Consider the following 14,300-nt stretch of genomic DNA (forward strand, 5'->3'; position numbering starts at 1 on the left):
CCCAATGGAATAGGGGTCCTGGAGGCTGTTGATGTTGGCCCGCCCGTTCCAAGTAGGGAGTAGGTCATTGGGCCTTGGACGAAAGCTTGAGGCTCACTGGCCCTAAAGATGGAGGGAACTGCGTGAGGCTGGTTTCACAGAGCAGCGTCACCTCTCGCTCTCTTCGGTGGACGAATTACGGGCCGACTCTCCTGGGCCCAAAACCAAAACCCTGGGTGGACATAGTCAACAACCATTTTTGAATTATGGATAAAATGATCATTACTGAAATAATCTCAACTATAACTACAAAATATTAAATTTACTAGAAATTCACATACCTAAACTACATTTCAATTAATTGTATACAGAACTCCGAAGACAAACTAGATGGCCTGCTTGAAAGCTAAAGCATATAATTAATAATTAAGCACTCAAATCATTGGTTCTGCTCTGTTTTAACTGAGTGTCTCCTTTCCTAAAACCAAGGAGCTGTCATTTTGATGACATAGTTGCAGACCCTACCGTTCCGACCGGCTAAACAGCAATAATCTGAGCTTATGTTCATGGAACAACTAGAGCTCTAAAGACAGGAGATCTTAGACTTAGTCAATTAGAGCTCATAATCTGAGCTCATGATGGGAACCTTTTGGACCATTAGGAGATTGTTTCTGCTTGTAATTTTGCATTTTTTACTTGTTTTATATGTAGAAGCAACCATGCAGAATGCTCTTAATTTACAGCTTTCATGATGGATCGTAATTATCGATTTAGTTATATGCATCCTATTGTCATGAACAGGAACAATCAGACGTCACACTACCTTCTCATGCAACAAGAAACCCTTATATATACATATTAAGCTAAAGCTCAATCTTAGCTTCGCAATAGCAGAAGATCCTAGCCAGTTGCTATGGTATGCTTCATGTTCATCAATTTCATTGAGTTCTAATTAAGTTCAATAAACTATTTGGGTCTTTTAACTGCTAGTTGATTTCTATGCAGGAGAAGTTTGAGGTAGTGGAAGGGAAAGTGGACTGGAAGGGAAGACCAGCTTTCAAACACAAGCATGGAGGAACTAGATCGTCTTTGCTCATACTAGGTACAAAATCATTGGCTCATCAAGTTTGTCAAATGTAGTGTAGAACATATGAAGAAAAAGAAAATCATTTGATTGTAGTCTTGTTTACCTTTTGGGTTTCTGTTGCAGTCGCATTTGGTTTCGAGAATATGGCAACCTTTGCGCTTGCAGTGAACTTGATCACGTATTTCAATACTGTGATGCACTTCGAACTAGCGGATGCTGCCAACCAGCTGACCAACTATATGGGTGCCGGTTACATTCTCTCTATTCTTATGGCTGTTCTCGCAGACACATTCCTAGGCAGATTCAAAACCGTGATCATTTCAGGGTGCCTCGAGTTTCTGGTTAGTCCAACTTCACTGGCTTTACTTTGCGGCTCTGCCGACCCCCATGCAACTACATTTTAATTACAACTGTTATTTCAGGCGCTGATATTGCTCATGATACAAGCTCACTACCCCAAGCTCAAGCCACAGCCTTGCAATATGTTTGATAAACAAGCCCACTGCGAGACAGTTGGAGGAGGAAATGCTGCTTTCCTCTATGTTGCTCTCTACACATTAGCTATTGGTAGTGCAGGCATTAAGGCTGCATTACCGTCACATGGGGCTGATCAGTTTGATGAAAAAGACCCCAAGGAGGCACTGCAAATGTCTAGTTTCTTCAACCAACTCTTGTTGGGAGTGTGCGGCGGCGGTGCTGCGAGTTTAACTCTAATTGTGTGGATCCAAGACTACAAAGGTTGGGACTGGGGCTTGGGGATATCTTCTGCAGCCATCTTTTTCGGCGTGGTCATCTTTACTGCCGGACTGCCTCTGTACCGAATGCATATTGTTTCTGAGTCCAGTGCAATCGTCCAAATTCTACAGGTATGCTGAGTTTGAAGCTTAATCATGTAAAGAACTTCATCCAAGAACATTCTTACTCCTGTTCAAATGATTGTTCTTTCTAGGTATATGTTGCAGCCATTCGTAACAGAAACCTTGTCCTTCCCGAAGATTCTGCAGATCTCTATGAGATTGAAAGGGACAAGGAAGCTTCTGTGGAGGAAGATTTTCTTCCTCATAGAAACATTTACAGGTTTGGTTTACATGAAAAATTGTTTGAGCTTTCTGCTTTGGCTGTCTAATAATAGCATTAAACGCCTTGATAATTCGAAAAAACAGGTTTCTAGACAAAGCGGCAATTCAACAAACACCTTGTGGGCAAGTTGAAACGCCTGAAGTTTCAAGCCCATGGAAATTATGCAGAGTCACCCAAGTTGAGAATGCAAAAGTAATTCTTAGTATGGTACCGATTTTCTGCTGCACAATCGTAATGACGCTTTGTTTGGCGCAACTCCAGACCTTCTCCATCCAACAGGGCCTCACCATGGACACAAAACTCACCAACTCTTTCCACATCCCTCCAGCGTCACTCGTCATCATCCCAGTCTCCTTCATCATCCTCATAGTCCCAATCTACGACAAGCTTTTCGTCCCCTTCGCACGAAAGCTCACAGGCATCCCCACAGGAATCACCCATTTACAAAGAGTAGGCGTCGGATTGGTTCTATCCAGCATCTCCATGGCCGTCGCAGCTTTAATGGAAGCGAAACGCAAGGGCGTTGCGAGAGACCACAACATGCTCGACGCAACCCCTGTTTTGCAACCATTGCCAATCAGCACCTTCTGGTTATCTTTTCAATTCTTCATATTCGGAATCGCAGATTTGTTTACGTATGTAGGGCTTCTGGAATTCTTCTACTCCGAGGCGCCGAAATCCCTTAAATCTGTTTCCACTTGCTTCCTTTGGAGTTCAATGGCTTTGGGATACTTCTTGAGCACCATAGTTGTGAAGATTGTGAACAGTGCCACGAAGGGAATTACGAGCAACGGAGGCTGGCTGATCGGAAACAACATCAATCGGAACCATTTGAATCTCTTCTACTGGTTGCTTTCAATACTGAGCTTCATCAACTTCTGCATCTACATATCTGTTGCCAAGAGATACAAATATCGAAACCATAAATAAATCAACTCGCCTAACAAAAAAAAAAAAATCGTAATCTGAATCGTTTCAATTCTATTTCTTCGGTCCAAATATGTTTGAATTTTGTTCTTCATAGTAAATGAAATTGTAGAGGAAAATTGATATGAAATCATTCTGTTGCAACTTATAAACTTCCATTGAAATTAATTTGTTTGTGGAGATTCTTATATTAATTTTTTTTCTTCACTCCGATTATATCATCTATTTATTACAATAAAATAAAAAAATTAAAATGACGACTCAAAGCCATACTCGTTGGCCACGTGTGCATGAAACTCAAATCTCCCATTGCACTCCACTTGGGGGTAGAATATCACTACTCTCAGCCACGTCGGCGCCACGTGCAAGAAAACGTGGCTGATTTTTAGACGGTTACAGAGTCCCTCGCCTTACTATTTCATCCCTTCTTCCCCGGTCGGAAAAAAATAGCCTACAGACCTCCGGAGAGCATCAAAAGAACGATATAATGGCCACGAGCGAGGACCAACCGGCGGCGATGAGAGAGAGTGGCGAAGAGCGACAGCCACCGGGCGAGAAAATGGGAGTGGGGCAACACATATTGGACAAAGGCAGTAGCATGTTGCAGTCGCTGAAGCCGGTGAAGCAGGTCAGCCAGCACGCTTGCTCTTTTGCCCTTTACGGCGATGACCTCAGCCGCCAGATCGAAACGCATCATTACATCTCTCGCCTGAACCAGGACTTTCTCCAGTGCGCCGTTTACGATTCCGACACCGCCGATGCCCATCTAATTGGTTAGCTTTCTACCAAACTAATTTCATATCCTCTGTTTTCATCCCCTGCCATATTGCTTTATCCTTTTCCTTTCAGGCGTTGAGTATATCGTGTCGGATCAAATCTTTGAAACTCTGTCTCCTGATGAACAAAAGCTTTGGCATTCCCACGCATACGAGATAAAATCTGGGCTCATGGTTCATCCACGAATCCCAGAGATGGTAGCAAAGCCAGAATTGGAAAACCTCGCCAAATCCTACGGCAAATTCTGGTGCACATGGCAGGTGGACAGAGGTAATCAACTGAAATTTTTTCATTATGGTCATTAAAAAATTGGTTTTTGATATCATACACTCAGGCGACAAGCTGCCGATGGGAGCGCCAGCGGTAATGATGTCACCGCAAGCAACAGGGGCGGGAGTGGTGAAGGCGGAGCTGGTGCAGAAAAGGGACGACTATTATAACATTTCGACAGACGCAATTAAGGGGTCTCGAGTTGAGATCGAAGAGCCGGAGTGGATTAATCCGCAGGCTGATTACTGGAAACAGCACGATGGAAAGGGGTTTGCCATCGATATAGTCCGGACGGACATGAAGTTGAGGGCGCCGTTCCCTTGACAGAGACAGGCGCATAAGGGTCTGGTTTATTGGGTTTGTTTGTGGTGAGTGCGGTGCATAAGGGCATGTAAGAAAATATCAATAGATCATGAATAAATGAATAAAATTGGTCTCTGTTATCTTAGAACAACACATTTTTAGTATAAAATAAACAAATTAGGAGTGTAGCTTCCCCAAATCTCTCAGAACAGTTCAGTCAACGCCGACCCTCTGCCACCAATTCCTCACATCGCCATATTAACACGTAAACCAATTCGCAAACTTTAATCTCTCCGTTTTCTTCACTTCTTTGCTCCAATGGCGAACCCCAAATCCGACCCGATCGAGCCCTGTGAAGGGGAGTTGTATTCGTTGTGGGCTCTTCCTCCAGAAGATGTCGCCACCAAGATCATTTCTCTGATGAGCAGCCTGAGATCCGAGTTTGGCGGCCCCGAATTTGAGCCGCATATCACCGTGGTTGGGGCAATTCGTCTCACCCCTCAGGATGCCCTCAATAAATTCCGATCAGCTTGCGAAGGGGTCAAGGCTTATCAAGCCACCGTGGATCAAGTTTCCATCGGAACCACCTTCTACCAGTGTGTTTTTCTCCTCATTCATCCCACCACCGAGGTGCTTCCCTCTCATCCTTCCGTCTGCATCTCATCGTTTGGGCTTTTGTTATGTTTAATTTTCCTCCTATTCTCTCTGTTTTCTTCTCAGGTGGTGCAGATCAGCTCACATTGCTGCAGCCATTTTGGTTACAACAACTCCACCCGTAAGTTAATTCACATTCAAAATCATGAATTGGGTCTGGTTTTCCCTTTCCTTGGGATTGTTATGAGCATACTGAAAGCTCTTAATGATGATACAAATGGCATTATCCCCCAAATGATCTAATCTAAACACTCCAAGTATATGTGTGTGTATCAGCTTACATGCCGCATTTGAGCCTACTATATGCGAACATATCAGATGAAATGAAGAAGCGGGCGAAGGAAATAGCGGACAAACTGAATGAAGCCGTGAACGGTCTGAAAGTGCCAGTCACTCGACTTGCATTGTACAAAACAGACACAGGCGATGAAACTCTCAAGTCGTGGGAGAAAATTGCAGAGCACGATCTTCCTTCAAGTTAGGTTCTGTTGTTTTTTTATGTATGCCCTCTTCGAGATTAATTATGTTGTTTTCGACAGTGTCTCTACTTCTGTAGACTTGTTTAACTTCTGGAAAATAAAAGGCCTTGTTTGAAAGCTTACCAAGCTTCATGTTTAGGCTTACTTTTTTTCAGTGATTGTAATATGAAGAAGAATCAAAGTTGCCGACGTTATTGCTTTGTTGCTCGAACGTAGTGCTGAAGTTGCCGACGTCTCCTCCTCGAAATTTAGCTGAATATGTAAAAGAAACTCAAAGAAAATGTATTTTCACTCCACCCCATTTACAGTTCTAATCCCCAAGTTTAGCCCGGTCACGTAATGGGTCTAAGCGGACATATATTAGTGTTAAGCTTAGACGGTTATAAACCTCTTGGTGGGTCATGGGTCAAAGCGGACATATATTAGTGTTAAGCTTAGACGGTTATAAACCTCTTGGTGGGTCATGGGTCAAAGCGGACATATATTAGTGTTAAGCTTAGACGGTTATAAACCTCTTGGTGGGTCATGGGTCAAAGCGGACATATATTAGTGTTAAGCTTAGACGGTTATAAACCTCTTGGTGGGTCATGGGTCAAAGCGGACATATATTAGTGTTAAGCTTAGACGGTTATAAACCTCTTGGTGGGTCATGGGTCAAAGCGGACATATATTAGTGTTAAGCTTAGACGGTTATAAACCTCTTGGTGGGTCATGGGTCAAAGCGGACATCTATTAGTGCTAAGCTTAGACAATTACAAACCTCTCCGTGTACAAGAGGACGATTGTGAGATTTTACATTGGCCGGAGAGAGGAACAAAGTTTTATAGGAGTAGACATCACACGCTGGCTCGTGATGACGATAAGTAATGGGTCAAAACAGGTGAGCCGAAACGGGTAATTTCTGTTAGGCAACAATGCATGCAAATGAATCCTAATAAAAAAAAAGGGGTAAACTTTTCAAATTTTTTGAAAGTTATAGCATTATTGTTCCTTGAAGAAAAGAAAATAATAATTGGTTCCCATGTTTTCCAGGAACATTATATGAATGCTCAGCCACAAATTGGGCACATGAAGATGTTTTGGTTACATGAATCCATATTTTGTTTTGAATACCTTTTTGTTTGAACCGACACTCAAAGCCTCAGCTCAATTAATAATACTATGGCTCAAGGTTCTTAAACACAGTGCTTAAAAGCTTCTTAACTTATTATTCCAAGCATCTCTCATCAACTCAAGAATATATGTCATTATCTTTTTATTCTCTCTAATTCGTGTCAAGATTTTTAACCTCAACCCCAATTCTGCAACTTCACTTTACTCTACCCTTAAAAAAGATTAAGGAACAAAATCCCCTCATTAGCTCAATGAATGATAATGAAGTTTAGAGCTAAAAAAGCTGAATTGGATTGAGTTATTAGTTGAATGCTTTGTAAATCACCCACTCCATAGCTGCTGATATAAAGGGTCGCTTTCTTTACTTCATTAATACACACACCTCCCTCTTTGGCTACCTTACTTCTATTTCCCTCTTCTCTTCCCCTAACCTTTTAGAACACAAGCTGTGTGCATTGATCTTCCTTAAACACAGCAAACAGCCCTTCCTTTTGTTCTGTCTTGGGAGTTCCGTCTTCAACCAGCTCAGGTTAGTGATCGAAATAAAACAAAGCTTTGATTCAGCTTCTGATTGTGTTGCTTATTCACATGTAAATCCACAAAAAAAGGAGATTAGAAGTGATAGAGCAAGTTTTTTAGCCTCAAAATCTGCATCTCACAATATATCTTCTCTATTCTTCTACCTCTTTTGGGATCATCAGAAGAGGGGAAGCTGAAAAATGAAGATTTGGGGTTTGATTGATGACTGATCTGCTTGGATTTGGTTTAGGTAAGAAGCTAATAAAGGGTTCCAGAATCAACAAGAGAGGAGAGGATGTCTGATTCACCTCAGAAGAAGATGGGAAGAGGAAAGATTGAGATTAAGAGGATCGAAAATACAACAAACCGTCAAGTCACTTTCTGTAAGAGACGAAATGGACTTCTCAAAAAGGCTTATGAGCTTTCTGTTCTGTGTGATGCTGAAGTTGCTCTCATCGTTTTCTCAACCCGTGGCCGCCTCTATGAGTATGCTAACAACAGGTAAACAACAACACTCCTAACCTCGTACATTATTTTCTTCAAATGTTCCTTTCTCCGCTTGATTTGTGTTTTTTTCTTCTCAAACTTGTTGCTGATATGGATCCTGGAAGGTTTTAGCTCAGCTTTTAGGAAGAGCAAGATATTGGGAATCTGGGTTGCGTTAAGAATAGTCTTTTTTTGAAAGATTTGAGTTTTATGATATCAAAACTTACCAAATTTCTTTGATTTTTCTGAGTTTTTTTTGCTATAATTGATGAGTTAGATGGTTTTTGGCGTGGTGGATACATAGATCTGGTATAACAGATGAAAGATAGGGCATATTATGGAAGGTTGAAATGAGTAAGGGTTTTGGTAAGCTTATGGTTATGTCTGAGCTCAGCTCTTTACCTTCCTCCATTAGTCCAATCCCACTTCATCTCCTTCACATTTCCTCAATACAAACGTCAGTTGAACATAAAGAAACATAAAGTAAGACCATATTAGGGTTTCAAACTTGTGGGTTTCCATGAAACATGCTAAAACACCCTTTTCCAACCAATCACCTCCAACTCAAGATTGAACTACCTAATAGGTTTCCATTCAAACTTTGAAATAAAAATCTCATTAGATCTTCAAATATGAACTAATCAATCAATCTTTGTCCGGATTATTAGGGGTAACCCTCTGATTAAACTTGTATTAAACAAACTGAGCCAATTGCAAGTCAGAAACTTTACACAAGTTTAATCCTTGTCCCCATTGTTTGGGAAATGGGGTGTCTGGTTTCAGATTTTTGGTCTAGGGCTTCAAGAATCAGCCAAAACAGAGAATGGCAATCCGATTCAAAAAGAAACTAAACTGGGCTTCTTGATTTTAACAAAAATTTTGAATCTTTGTAAAAAAAAAAAAACGTATTTTTAGTGAGAGAGATTAGGGTTTTGAATCACGTAGAGCCAAGGTGAGACCTTTAGCATTAATCTTAATAGGACAGCTGCTGTAGCCACTGATGGAAATGGACGGCTGCGATGTACACAGTATTTGAGACAAAGGGCTTTTACCGCCACTTATGTTTTCTAAGAGTTCTTTTTTTTTAGTTCTTGTGTTGTATCGAGGTGGATAAGAGGGTGGAGTTAAGTTGATTAACCACTATACAAATGCGTGTATGACACTTGGCAAACTCTCATCCCTTTGATTGGATTAAGCCAATCATAATTCGAGATCTCTGTTGGATGTTTCAGACATAGCCAATCACCAGCTCGACGAAATTAAGGTATCAGTGCATCGGTAAAGGAAATCATGGATAAGTTTTGGATAAAAAAGAATACTTAAATGTGGGAACTTTTTTCTTACCCTTCAAATTCCGTCACATCCATTGAGAAGCAGCTGACCCTTTGATGTGATTTCTATCATTCATTTTGCTTTTTATGGGATTTCGTAAAAGGACTCAGTCAACTTGAGAGAGTTGGGTTAATGTGACAGTAAAAAACTTAAAACACGTAGCTTCTTGAGAATAAAAAACATGTTTTAATGCTTTGTTTTTTTGCAAGTGAAAGAACATCATAATTGTAATGATTAAGGAGGTTATTCAACATGATATGATTTTAATTGCAGTGTGAAGACAACAATTGATAGATACAAAAAGGCATCTTCAAATTCTCCGAACACCGGATCTACTTCTGAAACTAACACTCAGGTACACTTCAATTTCAAATTCGTTACATGTGGAGAAATGGGTCTATAAGAAAACTTAATGCATCAAACAATTGAGTTCAAATACAAATGGTCGTGAAAAGGGATTCATTCACTAGTACTGACTTGTTCTAAAGATTTTCAAGAAGTTTAAGGTTTTGTTCTTCAACATGGAATATTAATTAGTCTATTGAGCTTTTACTGACATCGACACGAACCAATAATAGGTGCACTAGCTACATATTTGATAATGAATTCTGATTTGCTGGTGTTCTTTACTTTTATCTTATTAAATAACACCAAATTTTCATACCTAACCCTAGCATTTTGTGCTCAATATTTGATATAAGTGGATCATGTTGTGAACCCTCAAAATGGGTGTAACCTTTTATGTTGGGTATCAATCCAAGGTTAAGGATACAAAACTTACTATTGAATGACATGCTAGTTTTACCAACAAGAAGCTGCCAAACTGCGTGTTCAGATTGGTAATTTGCAGAACTCAAACAGGTATGTTAACACAAAATTTATGCAATCATGTGTTCATTACTTGTTCATCTTCTGAAGGGGATGTTGTTTCCAGGAACATGCTTGGTGATTCTCTAAGTTCTTTGAGTGTAAAAGATCTGAAAAGTCTTGAGAGCAAACTTGAGAAAGGAATTAGCAGAATTAGATCCAAAAAGGTTGGTTTTCTTCCTTATTTTTTTTAAGTTTCTTCTCTTAAAATAAAAACACTTCCTTTTGCTCTCTCTCTCTCTTCCAGAATGAACTCCTCTTTGCTGAAATCGAGTACATGCGCAAAAGGGTAAGCTTAATATCTTTTAGTTTTTCAGTACGTATACTAGTGGTGAACTTTGGCGGTTACAAATGGTATTAGAGCCAGATACTCGTAGGTGTGCCAGCGATGACGCCGGGCTCTCAAGGGGTGGATTGCAAGATCCCACATCGATTGGAGAGAGAAACGAAACATTTCTTATAAAGATGTGGAAACCTCTCCCTAGTAGACGATTTTTAAAACCACGAGACTGATAGCTATACGTAATGGGCCAAAATAGACAATATCTGTTCCAACGAAACAACTTTCTAAATGGGTTGTTTAAAAGTTGAAATTCCCAATCAGGGTTTCATTGATTTTCCTCCAAATCGTAGAAAAGGCCAATCTTTTGAAGTTTTGGTTGCAAGAACTGTATAATGAATGATGTGAGTATATATTTGTAGAATGAAGTGATTATATATTCTTGAATTGAATGAAAAAAGTTGATCATTACAGGAGTTTGATTTGCACAACAACAATCAGCTGCTTCGAGCAAAGGTCCCTTTTTTTCGTTTTCAATCTCCCTGTCTCTCTCTTAATGAGCAATTGACATTGAAAATTGTAGAAATTGATGCAGATAGCTGAGAGTGAAAGAAATGTGAACATGATGGGGGGAGGAGAATTTGAGCTGATGCAATCTCATCCCTACGATCCAAGAGACTTCTTCCAAGTCAACGGCTTACAACACAATCAACAGTATCCACGTCAAGACAACATGTCTCTCCAGTTAGTATAAGGTTCTGTTTTTACAGTTAAATAAGAAGCCATTCTGCCTCTCTGTCTCTCCCATTATCTAACAAAATCCCAACCAAACATTTCGATGCAGTTAATAATAATATGATTTGAAGCACTCTGATTGTTGGATTAAGCATAAAAGAGTGCCCCATCTGCTGGTTGAAAGGTACTCCAAGGAAGTTGAAGATTAACCAAGTCTTAGCTTCTGGACTCAAAAAAGACTTATTCTAATATATTAGTATATCTATAATGTTGTTGTATGCTATGAATCCAAACATTAATAACCTTTCTTTGTCTTAAATCTATGTCTGTGATACAAACGACTAACATCTTTTCTCGTACTTACTGCTGTTTTGTTACTGTTTCACTGTCTCAACTTTCTCTGCTTCTAATTATGATCCAATGAAGTTAGCTTTGAAAGCGAAGAACAGGATGCTGGAAGTGTTGTTCAGCTAATATATAATACATTTCATTCTCATTGATTGAAGGAAAGGACTTATAAGCAATTAAAGGAAAGGACAGACTCTTCCAACTTAGATTGCGTAAATTACATAAGTTTGGATTTAAGCTAGAGTTGAACGAGGCGACGAATGTCGATCGGGTAAGCGTCGGAGGGTCTTTGAGCGCTGTAAGCTCTTCTTCCAATAATGGTATTTCCAGCCTCAGTTGGATGAAAGGCATCCCAAAATAGATACTCTCTTCTGTTAGGACATGGGGTTTGGAAAGGCAAACATGTTATTTGCCCATTGTTCCTCCCAATCCCACAGCACCCAGCATTTGTGACCCTAAAACCTGCATTGTCAAGTAAAAAGTTAAATGGGGAGGAGGACGAATCACTTTTTACAAGGGTGTGGAACCTCTCCTTAGTAAACACGGCCAGAAAAGAAAAATCCAAATAGGACAATATCTACTAACGGTGGACTTTAGCTGTTACAAATGATATTAGAGCTAGACACTGAGAGATGTGCCAATGAGGAGGCTGAGCTCCGAAAGGGTGGACACAAGGTGGCTGGGCCCGAAGAGAGTGGATTGGGGGGGTCCCACACCGAACGAGTGCAAGCGAGGACGTTGGGCCCCGGAGGGGGGTGGATTGTGAGATCCCACAAAGATTAGGGAGTAGAACAAAACATTTGGGTGTGGAAACCTCTCCCTAGTAGATGAGTTTTAAATTTTTTTTAAAGAAATCTCGAAAGAGAAAGCTTAATATTATAGGCATCAAAACAAGGAGACCATAATGAAAAAAAGACTGATTGTTATACCAAAAGATGAAGGGCTGTTTATGATATCTTGGAAAATCCCATAGGAGTCAACGTAGATGAATCTTGCATCAGGCTGGTCTCTATTGAGTTGATTCACCAGCCCTTTCAGCCTGTTGTTAAACATCTGGTTCGCAGAGTTGTAGCCTTGATTACAAGTTCTCCCATCTGGGCTATTCGCCAGTGCATTTGGGCTGCACCCAATTTGCCCCACGCCAAACAGCACAAACTTCCTTGCTCCATTGTCATACATGATCTAAACACAACTCTTCACTTTAGAATACAAGAATTCGATCAAAGTCTCACGTTGATTAAATAAAGCGACATATAAAACTGCTGACCGATAATTGTTGAGTGTACTGCTGAATGAGAATTTGAGCGTATTGATCGGGCGAGAATCGACGACTAGTCGAATAGACTTGAGGCATGAAATAGTTGTTAAGGTAATCATTGCTACCCAATCCAACAGAATATATACACCTGCCCAAGTAATCAGCAGCTGTGTTTTCATCTCCAAGGATGTTTACTATCTGTTGGACGATGTTTTGGTGATTTCTTACTTGACCACTGAAGGGAATCCTGTCTCCCTGTCACATACATACCCATAATCAAAGTTTTAGTACTAATCAAAGAGGGTAACTGTCATAACTGAAAAAAAGTTACCAGTTGCTGGCCAGTTTCATCCCTGATGCCAGCCGCTGCAGACGCATAGTTCACGCCGCTAAGTATGTCTCGGCCTCTCGTGTTGGAATAGGCAGGGATGTAGCCATTAAACCCCAACAACTCCGCTATAAACCATGAGTGAAAATGTTAAAATATCATTACTAGTTCAATAAGTTCAAATCCAATAATTGTTCCGAGTCAAATGATTTAAATATTTTAAAAAAATAAATTGTCTAGACTCTATTACAGTAAGTGAACATGATCTTAAATCACATACGTTTAACTAAAATGTACGTACCAATGACATCAACGGTGGTCTTGCCGTTGGAGAATCTTCCGGTAGGGCCACGGGGGAAGTCGATGCCGTATGGGAGGTAATCAGCGCGAGCCAAAGAAGAAAGTTGATTATTATTCCCATTGTCAACTAAAGAGTCACCAAAAATGAAGTAGCAAGGAACTTGCTGAGCGCTACAACACCACAAGGCACTCATAAAAAGCACCACAGCCACACCCCAGAGCTGCTTGGTTGCAACCTCACCGGCCATGGCCACTACAGAGACAGCACTCGAGTTTGTGATGAGAATTCAAAAGGGGGAAAGAGTGTTTAAATAAAAGGGCTTAAAGAATAGGCTTCTTTACAGTTGAGGAAACGAAGACAAGGTCTTTGGCATTAAATTTAGCGCGTATGCATGAGAGCAAAAAGTAAGAATATTGAAGGTGGGCGTGTCTGGATGTGTTGGCAATCATCTGCGTTGGTTTATGGAGATAATATTTATTCGTGAAGCAATTTAAAGATAAATACACGACTTAATTAAATTACATAAATAAATGCTCCAAACTAATATAAACTTGTAGAGATATAATTTCCATAGAAATAGTGAGACAAATATTATTTCTTAATTAAATATTGGATAAATGTCAACGTCAAAAATAAAGAGCAAGTTTTAAATGTAAATAATGGCAAAGTTGGTGACAAAATTTAATGTTTGGGCCTTGGGGGGGTTGGAAGTCCATGCCCAGTAACATGGGCAATCAATTGCCAACGACAATCCACACCTTTCTCATTTGACCGACATGTCGTCACCAACAAATTTTAATCTTATTTTAATCTATCAATTTGACCGAAAGGACCCTTTTGGTAATTTCCTAATTGGTATTAATATTTTTAATAAAGCCCATTTTCACGCAAATTCGCAATTAAGACGTGATGGAAAATAAATGATTGATTTTTTTAATCAATTAATGGTTGTTGCAATTATAATTAACGGAGTTAGGTTTAATAACACTATGGATGTTGTGGGCCCAGCCTCTTCCACCCCATATTTATCTTCTATTTTAATTTTCATTTATTTTCATACAAATTAAAACAAAAAATCCAAATTAATAATATTTCAAACTGGGCCGCTGATGCGGGCTTCCCGATTAAAAGGCCCATTTAAAATAAAATCAAATATTTAATTTAGACTTACAATATA

At 39.9% G+C, this 14,300-nt stretch overlaps 5 protein-coding genes across 7 annotated transcripts; 4 read left to right on the forward strand and 1 right to left on the reverse strand.

The window, feature by feature from the left end:
• The first annotated feature begins 219 nt into the window (after positions 1 to 219).
• LOC111781748 (protein NRT1/ PTR FAMILY 4.5-like) lies at positions 220 to 3,243 on the forward strand. The gene is made up of 5 exons (XM_023662441.1): positions 220 to 1,081; positions 1,190 to 1,407; positions 1,489 to 1,932; positions 2,016 to 2,143; positions 2,230 to 3,243. Exons 1-5 carry the CDS (start codon positions 979 to 981, stop codon positions 3,074 to 3,076), a joined length of 1,740 nt encoding a protein of 579 aa, XP_023518209.1. The 5' UTR covers positions 220 to 978; the 3' UTR covers positions 3,077 to 3,243.
• Positions 3,244 to 3,519: 276 nt separating this feature from the next.
• Positions 3,520 to 4,574, forward strand: LOC111781744 (oil body-associated protein 2C-like). The gene is made up of 3 exons (XM_023662436.1): positions 3,520 to 3,846; positions 3,923 to 4,120; positions 4,185 to 4,574. Exons 1-3 carry the CDS (start codon positions 3,561 to 3,563, stop codon positions 4,442 to 4,444), a joined length of 744 nt encoding a protein of 247 aa, XP_023518204.1. The 5' UTR covers positions 3,520 to 3,560; the 3' UTR covers positions 4,445 to 4,574.
• Positions 4,575 to 4,710: 136 nt separating this feature from the next.
• Positions 4,711 to 5,764, forward strand: LOC111781747 (cyclic phosphodiesterase-like). 2 transcript variants are annotated; one of them, XM_023662440.1, is made up of 3 exons: positions 4,711 to 5,053; positions 5,144 to 5,198; positions 5,354 to 5,764. In XM_023662440.1, exons 1-3 carry the CDS (start codon positions 4,742 to 4,744, stop codon positions 5,557 to 5,559), a joined length of 573 nt encoding a protein of 190 aa, XP_023518208.1. In that variant the 5' UTR covers positions 4,711 to 4,741; the 3' UTR covers positions 5,560 to 5,764. The 2 variants fall into 2 exon arrangements, with proteins under 2 accessions (XP_023518208.1, XP_023518207.1); XM_023662439.1 differs by having other exon boundaries at positions 4,711 to 5,198.
• Positions 5,765 to 6,965: 1,201 nt separating this feature from the next.
• Positions 6,966 to 11,247, forward strand: LOC111781746 (floral homeotic protein AGAMOUS-like). 2 transcript variants are annotated; one of them, XM_023662438.1, is made up of 9 exons: positions 6,966 to 7,198; positions 7,439 to 7,689; positions 9,280 to 9,361; positions 9,806 to 9,867; positions 9,941 to 10,040; positions 10,121 to 10,162; positions 10,628 to 10,669; positions 10,749 to 10,897; positions 10,998 to 11,247. In XM_023662438.1, exons 2-9 carry the CDS (start codon positions 7,484 to 7,486, stop codon positions 10,999 to 11,001), a joined length of 687 nt encoding a protein of 228 aa, XP_023518206.1. In that variant the 5' UTR covers positions 6,966 to 7,198; positions 7,439 to 7,483; the 3' UTR covers positions 11,002 to 11,247. The 2 variants fall into 2 exon arrangements, with proteins under 2 accessions (XP_023518206.1, XP_023518205.1); XM_023662437.1 differs by having other exon boundaries at positions 6,973 to 7,198; positions 10,749 to 10,908.
• A 27-nt stretch (positions 11,248 to 11,274) lies between these two features.
• On the reverse strand, positions 11,275 to 13,523 carry LOC111781743 (GDSL esterase/lipase At1g29670-like). Its single transcript, XM_023662435.1, has 5 exons — positions 13,124 to 13,523; positions 12,826 to 12,950; positions 12,504 to 12,749; positions 12,166 to 12,418; positions 11,275 to 11,698 (listed from the first exon to the last, which is right to left on the reverse strand). Exons 1-5 carry the CDS (start codon positions 13,368 to 13,370, stop codon positions 11,475 to 11,477), a joined length of 1,095 nt encoding a protein of 364 aa, XP_023518203.1. The 5' UTR covers positions 13,371 to 13,523; the 3' UTR covers positions 11,275 to 11,474.
• Between the last annotated feature and the right edge of the window lie 777 nt (positions 13,524 to 14,300).

Source organism: Cucurbita pepo, chromosome LG19 (assembly GCF_002806865.2).
Source record: "Cucurbita pepo subsp. pepo cultivar mu-cu-16 chromosome LG19, ASM280686v2, whole genome shotgun sequence".
NCBI classification, from domain to species: domain Eukaryota; kingdom Viridiplantae; phylum Streptophyta; class Magnoliopsida; order Cucurbitales; family Cucurbitaceae; genus Cucurbita; species Cucurbita pepo.